Below are 18,153 nucleotides of genomic sequence, written 5' to 3' on the forward strand. Positions count from 1 at the left end.
TGAAGAGATTTTTAATAATAAAGCCTTATAAAAGTGAAAGGTTTTGAATCTAAATTGTTGCCCTTGCCACTCTGATAGACATCCAAGATGTAAAAAAGGTCCCTTCCATAAGGGAGACCATTAAAGTGATAACATTATTTTAATACAGAGTAATTCTGCATTAAGCCTTAACGTTAATGTCTGACATCCAGACTCAAACTAATCAAGTTCAGAAACTAGAAAGGACATGTTAGTTTTTATTTCCCCTTTATTATTTGCAAAACTGCGTGTGCGTGTTCTGCTGCTTAGGACTAATGCTTCCTTATGTCATAAGAAATACGCACTTATATTCTAAAGGTTACTTTGCTCAGTAAGATTTAGGTCTCTTCTAGGTACAAAGTTTTTTCTACATCCTTTTGTTACAGCATTTAAATTTCAGACAGAAGTTGATAAAAGTAGAAATGGCATTACAAATGAGAGGAAAAATATGGAAGCTCAGAAATGACAGAAAATCATTGGGGGGGCAGGGAATAAAGCATGTTCAAATATTTTTTTTTTTAACATTTAAATCTAATTTGGGTCTAATTAAAAAAGCCAATTGAGACATTTTGCGTAAGATGCATGTTGTATTTGTGAATGGATAAAACAAAGAACATTAACCACATCAGAAAACTTAAAAGTAAAATGAAATCAAAATGGTATACATATACTCCAGAAACTCCACGTGAGATACATTTACAAGACCACAGATCATCTGTATGGTTACTTCTACATACATCAGGCAAGAAAGTCAGTGTTAAGAAGATAGATTTCAAAAATACAGTGTTAGCCGACTTAGGGATCTGAGCAAAGCTTAAAATTACTAGATATTACAGATATTAAAAGGAACTACATTACCACAAGGAAATTGTGAGAAAAGAGCACGATGAATAGAAGATATTTCCAGGGATCTTGAATCAAAAATTGTCACAATAAATAGCAATGCTCCCTAGCTCTTCTTGATATGCAGTAACAGTAGAGAAGATGCTAATTTCTGATGCATAAGCTATGTTTTTTTACCCCTTTTTTCACTCCTCTATTTTGTAAGCAAGTAATTACATAACATGAATTCTCTCATGCTCTTTCTTAAGTGTGTGGATTAGGAAAGGAGCATGAGACTTAGGACACCTCCAGATCCCTAACCAGGTGCAGGTTTGCTGGTTGTCATGCTGAGCACATTCTCATTCTCTCACTTTGCCCACCTGCAAAATTAAGATAACACTTGTGTGCCTAATTTAGAGGAGATAGTGATGTGAGGCTTAAATAGTTTACTCTCATTGATCAAATACCTTAAAGCAATTAAGAAACTTGTTGATATATCACTACCTAAGCAATATTTTAGAATTTATTTTTGTACTTCTCAATGCATTACTTGCTTTCAATGCTGTTCTCTAAAATAAACCGTACATAGCTCCTGAAGCTCCTTCAGATGACTACATGCACTCTCTTGTCTGCATAGCAGATGCATTCTTTTTGAGTTGAAATTAAAATATTGAGTTGAATATTGAGCTTTGAGTTGAAATTAGAAACTTGTATTTTTTAGGCTATGTGATATATGTAGTGCAATATACCATACACTATATACTCTCTCTGTACACACGTTTAAAATTTATATAGCTATGAATGGCTGTATCAAGCAGGTCTTTCCAAATACATAATCAGATAGGATGGGGGCAAAGGGGAAAAAATCTGACAAAGCAAGAGAAAGTACTCTACAATGGTGGGTTGGGAATGGAAGGGATGACAGATTTGAGAAAGCATAACTGATACAGGTATGTTCCACAAGATAAAATTACATCTTTCACAGCAAAGTTGGCTCATAAATCAGGGCAATTCTTTTTGTCCCTAATTGGTTTTCACTATTTTTCCAATTCTTTCTTCCAGCAGTGCTTTATGTAATTCTTCAGTAAGCAGGTCCATAAAGTTCAATCTCTAGATTCTTTTTCCAGTATCCAGACTTATCCCTGTATCTCTCCATTAAACCATTCCCTTTCATCAGAACCTGTTAAAAATCATGTTGCCCTTTCCCAGCAATTCTAAACCTGGTGTCTTAAAACTGCAACAAAGGCTTAGGATTTTGTTCACAAATCTTAAAATCTGTGTGCGTGCAAACTGCTTTTTTGGCAACAAACTGATTTATAGAATAATATTAATGGGTGTTATCATTCTTACAGCTAAAGTCGTAAAGTAAGTCTTCAACTCAGTAAAACTGAAATTATGAATTGAAAGATACAGAAATGCCCTTTTTAAATGTCTTGCTTTATTTAATTTTTATACTGCCTATTAAATTTTAAGAGTATCTTCATTTGCGGATTATGAGTAAGGCTATGTCAGCATTCTACTTAATATCAGTTTTTAAGGAGATTATTAGCCTAGCCATTAAAATCATATGCAGCCTTCAACCCTATGTCAAGTTATCTGTTCCAGTGCTCACTGAAGATACATACGGCAGCAATAGAGGACTGTAGAGCGAAGCTCTACCTCTTTCTTTAATATGATGGAAAAATACTGCATTTGTATGCAAGAGTTTTTATATAACGATGACAGTCACGTATCCTCTGTATGCTTATTGAAAGCTTTTGACCCTCTTCTGGATACCAGTCAATGGGATGGAATACCAAGCACAACAGCTCTGCAATAACAGTGGTATGCAGTTTATGGCTTTCACATCTCAGGAAAACTAAAAAAAGATTAAAGAAATATTGAATTTCTTAAAATGAAAGAAACCAATGTTTTCCACAGCCTATGTCATAGAAGAAATAAGTTCAGATAACAATCACAACTTTGCCAGTCTCATGCTGAATCCTTGTCTTGCTTATAAATTAATATCCTGTATAGAAAAGAATATTTCTAGATAAGTAGTATGACTAGTCACTCCTCAGAAACAGTGAAATGTTTTCTAATCACAGAAGCATAAAACTACTTATTTAAAACAAAACAAAACCAACACTACACAAAAAAATACACCCACACCTACCATCACAGAAAGTCACTACAAGAAACGTTTTCTTGCTATTTTTGCTTTCAAAGAAATGCTACTCTATAAAAAAAATAAAAGCATGGAACTCAAGAAAATCAACTCATGGACTCAAGAAAATCAAGTTTTCAAAGCAGCTTTTTCCTTACCAAGATGAATTCCTGAAATATACACTTACCAGTACAATTCCATACTTAGTACAAGAAAAACCATCAGCATTAAAGTCAGATAACCCAATACTTGTAGAATAAATACGTAATCTGTAACATCAGTAGTAGTTTTTAAACCATTTACCTGAGTCAAAATTAACCACCTCACACATTCAGCTTCTATTTTTTTCCAGTCCAGAGATAATCAGGGTCTATTTTGTCATCTGGCTTTAAATCTTTTATAAAACTTTATAATCATTTAGAAACTTACTGAGACACCAATGAAAAGGAAAGCTGGCACACAGGCATTGCCATCTCAACAAGCACTACATGTACTCCCTAAAGTTCTCTACTTAATTTATGTTGTCCCTCATCCTTCAGCCTCTGGAGATGGGAGCTACAAGTTTATTCCATATTCAAAGATGCATACCAGGGCACAGGAGGTGCTAATCCGTGACTAAAACACTAACACTACTGGACAAAATAACTTGTGCTTTTAAGCTTCATAGAATCACACTGGATTTTGCTTTCTTTCTCTCATACAGGAGAGAATCATTTAGATTCAAAAAGAAGGTAAAACAGAAAACAGCTGCATTAGTCTAAAGAACCCAACATATTTAGAGGATAAATTAACAGACTCTAACCTGACATGGGTAGAAGAAGACACGAGAAGGGAAGAGTTGTACAGTAATCTTGTCTTATGAATCACTATGGAGATTTTTTTTTCTAAAAGTCTTACAAGTAACAAACAAAGAAAAGTTCTGATTGTCTTTCTAATTTTTCCACAGAACAAGAGATTTGCATGTAAAATGAACAATTACATAAATTGGATCCAACTACTTAATACGGTACTATGCCCTCCCCTGTACCATCCTTCAAGTAGTAGGGCTCCACTGCAGGAGCTTACCATAGAGGAACAATTATGTTTCCACTGATTTCTTTCTTTAGGACCCAGTTATCAGAGGAGATCAAAGTCCTAACTTCTATATCTCTAATAATATCACACCCAACCCTCCCTATATATAATACTATGCAATGATTGTCACTGCTAAGATTCCCAAAATACAGGAAATAAAAAACCTTAGAAAAATGAACAAATGGAACAGTAAGTCATTAAAAAAAAAAAGATAGTATACTAAAGATTTAATCCTTCAAGATGTTCAGCTTCTCAAATGAATATTAAGCTAACACATTAGCTTTAGTGCACAAAGAATATACACACAGCATAAACAAATGTATAAATTTCAATTGTTAGACAGACAGAGATGACTTTTTTCCTCCAACTTAAATGGGACTATTATTAAATCAAACTACTTTATTTGACAGACTCAAGAAGGTTTACTGGAATTTTAGTACTGCCAGTTGTCTATAGAACAAAATATTCTCACCCGCAACTCCTCTAGTCTGAAACGAGCTTTTACTCAAAATCTATATGAGACAAGGCTTTTCTTAGGTATTAACAGAAGGTCAGAAAAGCTGTCTTCAAGACCAGCTTGAAGGTAAAATATTTCATTAATGTAAAATATTCCATTCTGACCCAATGACTGCTTTTCGAGATTACTTTCTAGTGGTATCCTTGAAAACACATTCTAATGATCAGCTCAAACGTCCTAGAGCATAACACAAATCTATGTTTTATTGCAGCTCAGTGCCTTCTAACAGCTTACCTGCAACCCTCAGCAAATTTGCAAGTCCCAGGAGCTTAGCAGACTGCTTATAGTTTGTTGACAACTGAGAAAGACAGTCCTTGATGAGACTGAGTCGATCTGAACACAAACGCACTGTTGGAAGAAGAACCAGTGTTAAAGACTGTATAAATGAATCTCACTGCCGTATTTCTTGTTCAACAGTGTAGACAAAGAAAGAGAGCTTGGAAGTATATCTATAAACAGAAAGTTAAATAACAGTAGAACATATCCAGCCACAATCACAGACATCTTACCACACATCACCTGTATTTATTTATTTTAATTATTTTAAGGTATGTGTCTGGAAGCTGTTTGGAGGGACCCTTTATTTTACTCATGCAACACTCACAAAATAACAAATTATTTCCCATTCACATTTTTGCACGTGATTCAAGCAATCAAATAAAGAATAAAAATATGCAGTACCTTGCAATGGTAAAATTTTCACACCAAATTCTTCAAGGTAGCCAAGAGCACGAATGAGATCTAGCTCCTCCTGAATAGCACTTGGACAGTCTACAATAAGTTGCAGACAGGACCTAGGTAGGAAGGAAACAAATTTTTGTAAAAGCAGTTGAATAAATTCAAATTCTAAATTTCTGGGAAGAGACAACCCCTGCATTCTTGAGTAAAAAAGAGTAACTTGCTGTGCTTATGAAATGTCAAAATACTTGCTGGTCCTGCACATTATAAATATTTGGCACTATGTTATGGCCAATTAAACATTTTAAACAAATTCTACTCTTGGATAGCGATACTCTTTTTTCACCTATTTTTAATAAGAACAATGCCTAAATCGTCTTGAATTTAGAGTTGTAACTGATTTAATGAATGAAAGACATTTGAGACATATGTATTTACATACATAATTACTTAGGGAAATATTTCATAACCATTACTGGGTTTCAGCTTTGTCATATCCCAGAAGATAAAAGTAAAATGTTGATTGGAAACGAAATTTAAGGTCCTTTGTCACAAATTCAGCTTCCTCAGCTAGATTCAGATAATGAGAACAAAGCTGATAAAAATAAATATACAACATTATTCTGAAGATGAATGACTTTATGCAATTATTATTACTATGTAACTTTAAATAAAACTTTAAATAAAATATGCATGTATTTTATGAATATTATATGGACATAATCATCTTTTATTTAAAACTTTCACTGGTATACTATGTTCATATGTAGTTTTTAGTAATACATGTTTAAGTAAAAATGGTTTTCAACAAAAATGTATAAATAGAGCTAGAATTATATAATTGATACTGTGAAAGTGAATGCCTTCCAACTTTGACCTAAGGCAATAATGCCTTTACTTATGTGTGTGCATGTGCTCACGTGTGTCCATTTGGGATGGGAGGGAGCACACGCTGTGAATGAATAGGAAAAAATGCATTTTCTGTCACTTTCTGATTAAGTTATATAGAACATAACCCTCTAACTCAAGGTAAACAGCAAAAACATTCTTTTAAATCTTAATGGAAAATACATGATTGGTCAATCTATAAAGCAATGTTCTACTGAGGAAAACTTCCTAATATGGAAAAGGATAACTAGTCACAAACTATTTGACTGCCTTACTTGCTTAAAGGCTGGTTTGCTGAAGATCTCCCCAAAATGTGCTAACATGCATACATAAATATCATTGAAGGTCAAGAAGATGAATTTATATCTTGAGGGGAAGAAAAATACTTTAATCTCTCTTGCAATTACTAGGTTAAATGTACTTATGTCAAAGGGAAAGTAGTATTTAAAAGACACATCTACCTTAGTAAATAAAATATAAATATTTTTCTTTGGTTATGTGTTTGTATGTTTTAAATAAGTGCCTCAAGGAAAAAGTGAAACTCATTTGGATTAACGTGAAACAACAAGAACAATGAAAAAGCAAATTTCTAGAATAAAAGGGAAAGGCTATCAATATTAAGACATACCTTTATTTAAAATATTTAGGATAAGCCAAGGCATCAAGCTTTGACACAGGTAATATTTGACCATTTTACCTATTTGCATTCACATTGCTAAATACTTCCATACCTAAATTAACACAAGAACGAACACCCACACTGCAACCTCTACATGTAAAACTATAAGCGCTGCAGTCTCTTCATAGAAAGCTCTGTGCCTGAATTCCTTTCTAAAGAACTGTTTGGATTATTTCTTGATCACAGAATCATAAAATCTTTCAGGTTGGAAAAGACCATCTAAGAAGATCTAAAAGACCACCTAGTCCAACTTTTAGCCTATTCCAATGCCGCACAACCCTTTCAGTAAAGAAATTTCTCCTAATATCCAACCTACACCTCCCCTGGTGCAACTTGAAGCCATTTCACCTTGTCTTATCGCTTGGTGCTTTGGAGAACAGCCCTATCCCTACCTTGTTATAACTTCCTTTCGGGTAATTGTAAAGTACAGTAAGGTCTCCCCAGAGCCTTCTCTTCTCCAAGCTAAACAACCCCAGCTCCTTCTGCCACTTCTCATACGACTTGTTTTCTAGAACCTTCACCAACTTCATATGCCCTTCTCTGGGCACAGTCCAACACCTCAATGTCCTTCTCGTAGTGCGGGGCCCAAAACTTAAAGTATTCAAGGTGCAGCCTCACCAGAGCCAAGTACAGAGGGACAATCACTTCCCTAGCCCCGCTGGCCATGCTATTTCTGATACAAGCTGTTAGACTTCTTGGCCCCCTGAGCACACTGCTGGCTCATATTTATCTGGCTACCAACCAATACCAATGTAACACAGAAATACACATAGCCTCAGAGGAAGTCTCAGAATAGGGGAAGACCAATATGAAAGAAATTAAAGAATCCACAAAATGCAATTTTCCATTGCAGTAGTAACTGGCGGCGACAACTGCAGTCCAATGCTGTAACATGGAAAAGGTTCCAGTGACACACAAAATTTTTATCCTTGGTGAGACCTGCATGTTTCTTCTTCAACCTGAATTCTGTAACAGATCATTCCAGCAACCAAGGGACAGAAACGGTGTGCACACACAAAGCAAGGTGTGTATGTGTGGGGGGGAATCTTACAGAAGCCAAAGATACTGTTTCCATTTACCACATAACTTTACACAAAGAGAACAGAGAAAACAAGTGTCAAGTTTCAACTGAAAGAGAAGTATGTATTTACATATATGATAATTGTAAATATACCTGGCCAAATCCATACAGCTATCAGTCAGACTGGTTGAAGAATTGAAATATTCTCTGCCAGCAGCCAGAACTAGTTCGATACTTCTCATGTAGCTGACTCTGTACTGTGGCTTCCCTTTTGATGAAACTGGTTGATCCACTGACCAAATACTGCAATGCATCATTTGCCCAGCCAGATGGATATTGTCTATACTGCTTGAGCATAAAAGACTTTCTGTGAATATCTAAAAGGAAGAATGGTAATTTAATAATCTGTAGCAACAACTTCAAGTAAGCATATTTTCATTGTATGGAACCAACCCCTTTGAATAAAAGCATCTTTGAAGCCCAAAGAATACATTCAGTCCAAGCAGAAAATAAATTGTGTGAATATTCTCCTTGGTAGAAGTCATGTTTTTTAAATAAAGCTAAAAATAACTATTATCTAGTTAGTTCTACTTTCTGCAAGAAAAAAAAAAAAAGAAAAAAGCTCATTAACTGCCTATTTACAGTATGAGTTCAGAAAATATGAGATCAGAAATTTACACCTATGTTCTGAGGTGTTAATGGGATGCAAGTAGCTGAAAAGGCAGTTCAGTATTAGGACACTGAAAACATACAAGAACAAATCCTATACTCCAGAAGAAACTCAAAGTATTTAGAACTGAGTATATAACTTGTCTTTAATTTTGAATCAAGACTATCTTCAAATAACATATATATTAATACGCTGCTATATCTGCCACAAAACATTTAATTTTATGTCAAAGTTTTGCCCACTGTAAGAGGCTCAATCTCAGTTCCTTATGATTTTTATTTTTTTTAAAAAGTGCTCAATATAGTTCTAATGAATAGCAACATATGTACTTAGTCATTTCAGAAAATACTGCAGCTGCAACAATATGGCCTTTGCCAAAGGTTTTTAATTTCCTAACAAATTAGAGTATTTCTTCGCTATGATGAACATCACCAAGCCATCTCATGCTCTACATTTGAACACCAAAGGAACATAGTTCAGTGCTTTATAAATATTATACAATTTGGATCAGCTTCCATTTAATCCTCAAGGAACATCGAAAGATGCAAAGTAATTATTAAAATTTCAAATCTTGGAAATTAAAATTGCCAGAGATAGAAATGGCTTATTTAATCTAGTGTTAGATTCCCCAACACTTTTTACAAGTTATTTCCCTAGCAATTCAACATGCAGATGAATGATCTAAATGCAAGTCATCAAGAGTTGATCCTCCTTCTTCCTTAACATTCACATACATACAACAATTTACCTCAAGATTTTTAGATATTAAATTCTTCTTCAAGAGGACAGGGCTCATTCTGCATACAAGTAAAATATAATAATCATCATGCTAACAGATGCCAATACAAACTTCAATGTGATAGCAAACCCTTACTGCCCAATCAATTTCTCCGTTTTGAAGTTATCAAAGTATAATAGCATATAACACTACATTTCAAAGCATTTTCAATATCCTAGATCATTTTTGAGAAAACTTTCATTGTCCTTTTTTTAATCATATGGTCCAGAGGTTAAAAAAATTATTAAAAAATTACATTAAGATCATGGCAAAGGAAAAGCTAATATTTTCACTTTCAGTGTGCTGTATTACTCTATTTTTTAATGCACTTCAAAATTCTAAGTACACTAAGCCTTAGCCTATCACGAAACCATGAACGTCAAATACATCGCAGATCTTGGTACAACTTCAAAGTTCAAACTGCAGAGAAAGAGTCAAATTTTATGTACAGGTTAAACCCCGTTTGCTTTTTTCCTTCATTATTTCTTTCTAATTTGCTTCAAAAACTCTTCCCAAGGGCTAATCAGATTGGCAGCCATAAGCAATTAAATCTGAAAACTGTAATAAAAAAAACTTGTATTAAACTTAAAAGATGCCAAGATTTAAACAGATTTTAGTGGGTATGGAACTGTTTCTGTAATAAACCAGTACAGTGAAGCAAAAATGGAAATAAACGGTACATTCCATAGAAAATTCTACATCAGTCTAATAGCTCTCGTCCTTTGCAAATAACAATGACATAGTTTTGGGGTTTATGTACATGGCAGGTTTGTGGGTTTGTGTTTTGTTGTGTTTTTTTTTTCTTTCCCCTTAAAGAAATTAGATTTCCCTTCTCATGGTATTTTACTTCAATTGCATAGAGTAAAAAGCCCCAAATTATACATGGGTCTTGGGTGATATTAACAAACTAGAACTTTGTGTTTAAGAAATGATTACTTGAAAATAACTTTTAGCTAAAGACTGATTACTTTCCATTAAAGTATTTGTAAACGCATCGGTAAATGACATTACGAAGGTTCAAAAAGTTGACACAATTTAGAAAACAGAAACAATTCTAGTAAAAGATATTTTACAGGATATTTATTAGAGGGGCTTTTGATTAAATGTATTAACACAGGAAGTTTGCACTGACTAAAAATACCATTAAAAACAGTAGACAAACAAGTAATAACACATGAAAATGTATTTACATTTGTAAGCAACAATATGAAATGAGAATTTGTAGCTTACTTGGGACATAAATCAATGAGAAAATATAAAACTCACCTCATAGCAAGTATCTGATTGCAAGCATGTGTATACTTTCTGCTGCATGTCTAACATATCCTGGAGCAATTCCTTCCATTGTGTCTCACTGACTGATGGTTGCCTACAAACATTTTCAAAATTAAATATTCTGTTTCTCAATAAACGTAAAGAAAAGCAGTAGATAATACTACAATTTCATCACAAAATATATGCTTTCTCAAAAGCTATTTCAATCCTTAATTGGACTGAACGGATTTATGAAGACTGAAGACTTTTAATATTAATTACAATTTAAACAATGTATGTGGGTTAAAATTGTTTGACAATAATCTAGTAACCAAACTGTTTTTGCTGTTCTGTGGAGTAAGATAGGGATCTTTAGAAATCTTTATCAAAATCCCCCAGTTAGTTTTGGTAACTTCCAACAAACATCAGAAAGCTCGAAGTGCTATCTTCCCGCTGACTCAACCGCAACAGGGTAAAAAGAAGTTTGAAACATCAGCTGAGGATCACTGAAGTGCTGTTTACTGTAGGCCAACTCAAAGGACTAACCGACTTTGTGCAATTGTAGGACAACAGCACTGCAGTTGTTTTTCCTAAAATTAGAATAGTATTGAGCTTCTTGACCCTCTGGAATCATGGGTCTTCGTTAAACACAATATTTCCTACAAAATTTCCTGTGTACCATCAAAACTTTTACTAATAAAAACACTGTGAAGGTTTTTGGACATTACCTTAAGATTGAAAAATCAGTGCTTTCAGCTACACAAACTATTTCAGCTAGTAGTGATTTTCTCAAGTGATATTAGCTTTCACTTTTACAAAGCAAAGTGTCTCTACAAGGAAGTAGAAATATCAACATTTTTCCTACAGAGATCCTACTTGATCTTTCTAAAAAAAGATTTCTAAAAGTCTTAAAAAGCTTTCAGCATGCCCAAGCTAAGTACTACCCTATCACCACCAATGAAACATTGTGCATGTTCAAGCAGGAAAAAAAACAGTGATGGCTGTTTTAACCAGGATTCATTCTTTTTGTCTGTTTATGCCAAGAGCTGTGTAATAATTTATGCACACTTAGAAGACCAGTTAAATAGGGTAGTTCTTATACAGAAAAATGTAAAAATTATACTGAAAATAAGAGGTATAATCAATACATAAAAGCAATAAATTACCCTGTTACAACAGCTCCTGAGAAAGCAAAACAAAAAAAAATTACAAATCCTACACTTTCCATACAATTAAATAGGTCCTTAAGAACATCATTTACAACACGTTAACTTTACTGTCCATCATTTTGCTGTGTTTTGCAGCAGCCAGCAAGCCTTTTAGGCTTGTTTACTTGAACACAAACACACTGAAACAAGTCTGAAGCAAGACAGACATTTTCATATGTGGAGAATGCAGCAAAAACACTAATCACGTTAATCACCAGTTTAACAAATGTGTTTTATGTACTCTGTGTTCAATTTAAACAGCACAGTTCCCTATCATAAAAAAAAAAACAGTTAGGTACACTCCCTGAAATTAAGCACTGTTCCCCTTACTGTCATAACCCCCTTTATCTCCAGTTCCCCTTTGAATACTAACTTGCGACCTGTGTGCCTTGTCAGCCTAATCATCAGTTTCCGTGCCTCCTCGGCATTGTCTTTTGTGTCTTTCACAAAGGAAACAGGTTTCTGAAGTCCATGCTTCTCCAACAGCTCTGACACACTGCAAATAAATGGTAAATATTTTTCATTTCTGTACAGCTGCACAACTACCTCTGCTGCTGCAGTCTTATAGCTGTTATCAAACAATGTATTGCAAATGCAAACAAACAGCGTAAAGTCTGATTAGCCACAGTAACACTATTTACTTAAAAAAAACTGCAGGGCTAATGCACAACACAATGTGATGAAATATCTTCACAGTTTTCATTTTTTCACCAAAGTATTACAGGACGTTACAATAAAAAAAAAAATCCCCAGATATTTTAGAAATAACCTTCCTACCCCTCCAGAAAAACTTATTCCAAGCAAACTGTTTGTGTATTTTTATAATATTCAAACATCAAAAACCACTCAAAAGTTTAAAGTTCTGTATATAAACATCTTACAGATGACCATGTTGACATCTCTAAAAACAAAATAAATATTCTTGCTGCCTTCTTTTTTTTTTTTTGCCGTAATAAGGTTTTTGGCTATACCCAGTGACATATTTCAGAATACATTACGTTGGCAAAATCAAATACCTCAGAATTTGTTCCAGTTCATCTACCGCATCATGAAGAGTGTTAGTTATATCTGTTTCAGGCCTGCAAAGATATACAAGAAAAAAAAAAAAGATTTTAATATCTTCATGTCTATGTAAAAAGAATATACCAAGATAAGCAGTACAAAGTTTGAAACATTCCTTGATGAGAATCAAATACACATCTTTGCTTGAAAAGATTAAAACTGCCGGCTTCTTACTAGAAGGATAACTAAAATTGAAAGAGTCCCTCAGTCTCCAGAAATAACATCCTTAGACTTTTCACAGGATCTCCACTTCCTACATGTCAAAGAAACTGGGAGAATACCCTGTATCTCCTCATACCTTCATTTCCTCGACAATTACCTGTCTTTCATACAGGTCTTCCATATGACAACCTTTCTCACATGCTGATAAGTAGCAATATGACTGTAAGTGCAAGACATCACTAATTGTAACAAGACCAGCAAGACTAGTAAGATAACATTATCATTTGGTCTCAATTCACCAAAATATAAAAGCCTAAAGAACTAATACAGAAGGAGCTTTGGTCTGCACTGCTTTAAATCATGTATTGTTACATTATTTACTAGTAGACATACAGAGCACACACACATATGTATATACATACGGCCAATACAATCCAGATAGGAACAGAATATTCCAGTAAAATTACATACCCTCTAAGGATGTAGCAATTATTATTAAAGTATTACTTCACAACAACATTTAATATCTAAAATATTTACAAATAACTAGCTGAAAATGCTTACCCATATCCTCTTTGTGGAAGGCATTCCAAAATATCGTAACAGAGAGCAAGCTGGTCATCTCGTTCACAACTATAAATACATTCCAATGCTGTAATCATAAGCTGGTCTTGCTCAGGTATAATTTTTTGCTGACACTAACAGGAAAAGAAAGCATTCCACTGTATGTAATTTTTTGTTTCTAATTAAGCAGTTAAGTTTCTTCTGAATATAGAAAATACCTACTCTAAGTAAATAAATCGTCTCCTGGTTGTAATCAGTAAGTCCTAGACAACAACTTAGTGAAGTTCCTTTTGAAGTTACAAGATCTAAAACATAACCCAGCTAGTCTCCCACAGTGCAGATATCTGAAATAACGCTGGTCCTTCATTATTTCATTATACGCTGCTTGAATCTAAGAGGTAGAGAGGGTACAGGTCAGAAGAAGGGAACTGCTGCAAACATTTGTCAGATCTGTTTAACATGTACAACAGCAGCAACATATAAAAGAGATGTGTTTTTCCTTCACTGGTTGATTTCTGTCCAGACACTTAGAATGTTCAAAAGTATGCAAAAATATATGGTATATGCACTAAAATAATTTTTTAAATTGTACAAGCAGCTTGAAATGATGACAACGTAACTTCCACCCTTGCTCACTCAACTGTTCTCTGTGGCTCCCACTGTATTCTTTCCATTTGCTGGGGAAAGAGAAAAAGGGTTGCAGGGGGAAATCATCTGAAATCTACTGCTAGTAAAATTCATTAGGAAAAAAATCTTAGTGAAAACATAAAACTCTCTCATACCCAATTTTTAAGAAACGCTTATGCCAAAAAATTATTTTAAACATCACCAGGAAATTACTTCAAGAGCCTTTACAATAACTTTTAGCTCTAGTAGGTCAAAAGAGTAATTACATTAGCTTGACAGTTTCATCAAGGACACTTTTGATTAATGCTTTCTAAAACGCAACAAATGTTGAGTCCAAAAAGAAGAGAAAGAGCATAGAGATGATCTATCTCCTCTAGAAAATGTACTAATCCTAGTTTTGAGTTCACCTCTTCAGTACAAGAATTTCCCAAGAAACCAGTAAAGTCATCAGGATTCTATACTTACAGCAGGTTTTGAACTCTGAAAAATCTTCAGAGGCAGAGTCAGGTCTTCCTTTGCTAATGTTACTAAATATTCTTTAAAGAGTGAATTTGCCAGACCAGGGGACTGATTTTCACAGCGGTGGAGAAAAGGGATCATCCACTGATAAACATTCTTCACATATTTTTCATCAGAGGACTGTAAAGCACAATGAGTTACATGGATTGGAAAAAAGAACAAAGTCAGTTTTGTTTCCCAAAACAAATGAACAAAAAAAAAACACAGAACATTTTGGTCAACAAAACTGAAACAGTATCTCCACCTATCACAAAATACAGCTGAAGCCACTGCTGCACAGGGTACTGCGTCATGAAGTACTGAAACAATTCATCATCTTACTGATAACAATGGTGTGAGAAGACCAAGCTATACATGAGTAAAGCCCATTAGCTGACAAATGCCAAGCTCTCCTCCTTTTCCTACAGTTTCAGGACGAATGGAAGACTGGCTTGCATCCCCATCAAACTAGTATTACTGTCAGTATTTAAGAATAGCTACATGAGCTCCTCTAGAGCTTACACATTCTTTAACTATTTCAGACCCCTGTTCTATTTGTAGGTATTTTCCAGCCTTTCCAAAAAGATGCGACTTCACCTATTCTGAAATGCCATGCACAGGCTGAATACACAGATGAAAACCACACGTGCTGCAGAGGCAAATATTAAGAATTTTTTGCCAACATTTACAGATATCAAAAAACATCCAAAGAAAACATTTAATGCCTATCTCCAGCATCACTGACAGCTACATTGAAGATCCTATAGAAAGGGACAATGAAAAAGCAATTCACAGCTTTAACAAGCTTTAACTTTTAATAGATTTATTAATGTTTGATCCTGTGCCTAGGAGAGAGGAACAATTTTTTAAGAAAACTAAACCATTGACACTTTTTTTTTAAAGAAAATGAACAAAAAAACCACTAAGTGTTAGATTCGTGTTGAATTAAAGGTGGAGGTTCATTAGAAAAATGTCAGCCCTTAGCACTCTCTTTAAACACATGGGATTCTAGGGTAACTTGAACTACTGGAAATCAAGGTATACTGAGTGATCTGTACAAAATACTTACGTTTTTCATCAACAGTCTCAGCTTTTCAATGTCCTTCATCTCTACTAGTTCCTTTAAAGTTAAAGTTCGATCACCATCAGTCTCATAAACTACTGTCTCAAGAGTGATCAGATTGTCACAAAGCACCTGCAGACCAGGGATATTCCTCTCCATGCCAAGACGAACAAGGGACAGAGCACAGTCCACCTGAAAAATAATTAAAAAAAATCCTGTTGTGCAATTGTTTGCCAAAAAACAGCTTCAAAAGTCCAGTCTGTGTCCTGTTTGTGTAACTATCTCCTTTCCTTGTTCCCCTTGCTCAATAGGGGATTCTATATTCCTAGAAGTTTTTGTTGCCTATTTCTATATGGATTGCTGTTCTCAGCTTTATAAAGACCAAATAAAATGCTTACCCTTGGTGGATGATACTATTATAAGCCTTTTGGCCCAGGTGTGCCCTACAAATGCACATAAACTAGAAAAATACCTTTTTTGATTCCTTCTGTAGGTCATACAGAAATAGGGCACCTCATCTCTCTCCATGCATTATAAAGGATTGCTTGAAACTAAATTTATCAGTTAACTGACTGAAGTTATGCGTATATCTGTGTGTAATGTGACTTTTCTAGCTGTCCACGAATTACTGACTTTAATTAGTGCATTTCATTCCACAGAATATAATCAGTCAGTGACTTAAGATACCTTTATGTGAAAGATTCTGCTTTGATTTCTAAGAACGCAATATTGACTGTACATATCCAGCGAGGCAGACATAAGTCTGGAACAGTAGAGCACAATCTCATTTATGTTATTAATTTAATTGATCCTTGGAAGTTGCTTTTATTTCCATAGCTACTGATAGGCTGTTAATCACAGGGAATTAAGATTAAAGATGCCTGAAAAACTGCAAATTTGAAAAATGAAAGAACTAGACCAGAACTAACCTATATTGATACTTCCATCCAACCTTCTTTTCATGCAGCTAGATGGGCTTGAGAAGCAATAAAATAACAGAGCACGAGCTCTATTTGCACTGCTTATCTTTACCACACAGAACTTCACACATTTTTAAAAATGAAGAAAATAATAATGCAGAAATAAGCTGTCTGATAGTTCCACAACCATACAATACACCTGCCAAGAAGCAATTGTGACAGTACTACATAGAATCGTAGAATGGTTTGGGTTGGAAGGGACCTTAAACATCCCCTAGTTCCAATCACCCTAGCATAGGCAGGGACACTTCCCACTAGACCAGGTTGCTCAAAGCCCCATCCAACCTGGCCTTGAACACCTCCAGGGATGGGACATCCACAGCTTCTCTGGGCAACCTGTGCCAGTGCCTCACCACCCTCATAGTGAAGAATTTCTTCCTAACGTCTAACCTAAATCTACAGTTTTTTCAGTTTAAAATGATTATCCCTTGTCCTATTACTATACCCCCAATAGAGTCCCTCCCCAGGTTTCCTGTAGCCCCCTTTAGGTACTGGAAGGCTGCTGTAAGGTCTCCCTGGGGCCTTCTCTTCTCCAGGCTGAACCACCCCAATTCTCCTCAGCCTGTCTTCATAGGAGAGATGCTCCAGACCCTTGATCATCCTTGTGGCCCTCCTATGGACTCGTTCTAGTATGTCCACATCCTTCCTGTGCTGGGCGCCTCAGAGCCAAACACTCTAGGTAGAGTCTCACGAGAGCAGAGTAGAAGGGGAGAATCACGTCCCTCGACCTGCTGGCCATGCTGCTTTTGATGCAGCTCAGGATGCAGTTGTCTTTCTGGGCTGGAACCCTGCATTGCTGGCTCATGTTGAGCGTCTTGTCAACCAACACCCCCAGGTCCTTCTCAGGGCTGCTCTCAGTAATTAGCATTTGACAGTGACATTTCTGAATGCCACATATTGGTATACGACCTAATACTATGTGACACCATAAACCATGTTTCCTGATACACATTCACAACATTCCCTCCCTTTACTTAATTACAAACACAAGACGCAATGGTAAGCAGATTGCTTTGACTACAAGGGTTGTCTGCTATGGTAAGTCAAGTGAAAAGGAATCTACAGGCTTCCTGTTCATTCCTATGGATTAATTATTTACCTGACTGAACTTCAGAGCAATCACGAGTACCCTAAAGTACTTGGGAAAAAGCATCCCATTAATACCCATTAAGATAGGCTTCTACTGAAGAATACTGATCAGCCTGAAACAGCCATCATCATATCCTCGCTGCTATTCTCACCTGCATGGAATATTTTTCAATTTCCTGTGCTCTGCTCAAATACCAATCAGTCACAAGCTCTACTGAAAGTTCAGTAGTCCTGTACTTCAGTAACTCTGGTTGTGTTTCATAGAGAAATTCGCCTTCATCTTGTAAAGTTGGTTCAACAATCATCCTTAAAAAAAAAAAAGTATGTTTAAGTATAAGCATACATTTACTCATAT

At 35.2% G+C, this 18,153-nt stretch overlaps 1 protein-coding gene across 3 annotated transcripts in view; it reads right to left on the reverse strand.

Annotated features, from left to right (window-relative positions):
• Positions 1-18,153, reverse strand: part of NBAS (NBAS subunit of NRZ tethering complex) — a 185,828-nt gene that overhangs the window by 116,965 nt on the left and 50,710 nt on the right. For all 3 annotated transcript variants that reach the window (XM_080583780.1, XM_080583781.1, XM_080583782.1), the window contains exons 23-32: positions 17,951-18,104; positions 15,736-15,921; positions 14,634-14,807; positions 13,542-13,675; positions 12,770-12,832; positions 12,127-12,249; positions 10,558-10,660; positions 7,997-8,220; positions 5,259-5,371; positions 4,812-4,925 (exon numbers count right to left, since the gene is read on the reverse strand). In XM_080583780.1, the coding sequence (XP_080439906.1) occupies positions 4,812-4,925; positions 5,259-5,371; positions 7,997-8,220; positions 10,558-10,660; positions 12,127-12,249; positions 12,770-12,832; positions 13,542-13,675; positions 14,634-14,807; positions 15,736-15,921; positions 17,951-18,104 (1,388 nt within the window). The remainder of the gene's footprint in view (positions 1-4,811; positions 4,926-5,258; positions 5,372-7,996; positions 8,221-10,557; positions 10,661-12,126; positions 12,250-12,769; positions 12,833-13,541; positions 13,676-14,633; positions 14,808-15,735; positions 15,922-17,950; positions 18,105-18,153) is intronic.

This window comes from Anser brachyrhynchus (genome assembly GCF_964034855.1).
Source record: "Anser brachyrhynchus genome assembly, chromosome: 3".
In the NCBI taxonomy this organism is placed as follows: domain Eukaryota; kingdom Metazoa; phylum Chordata; class Aves; order Anseriformes; family Anatidae; genus Anser; species Anser brachyrhynchus.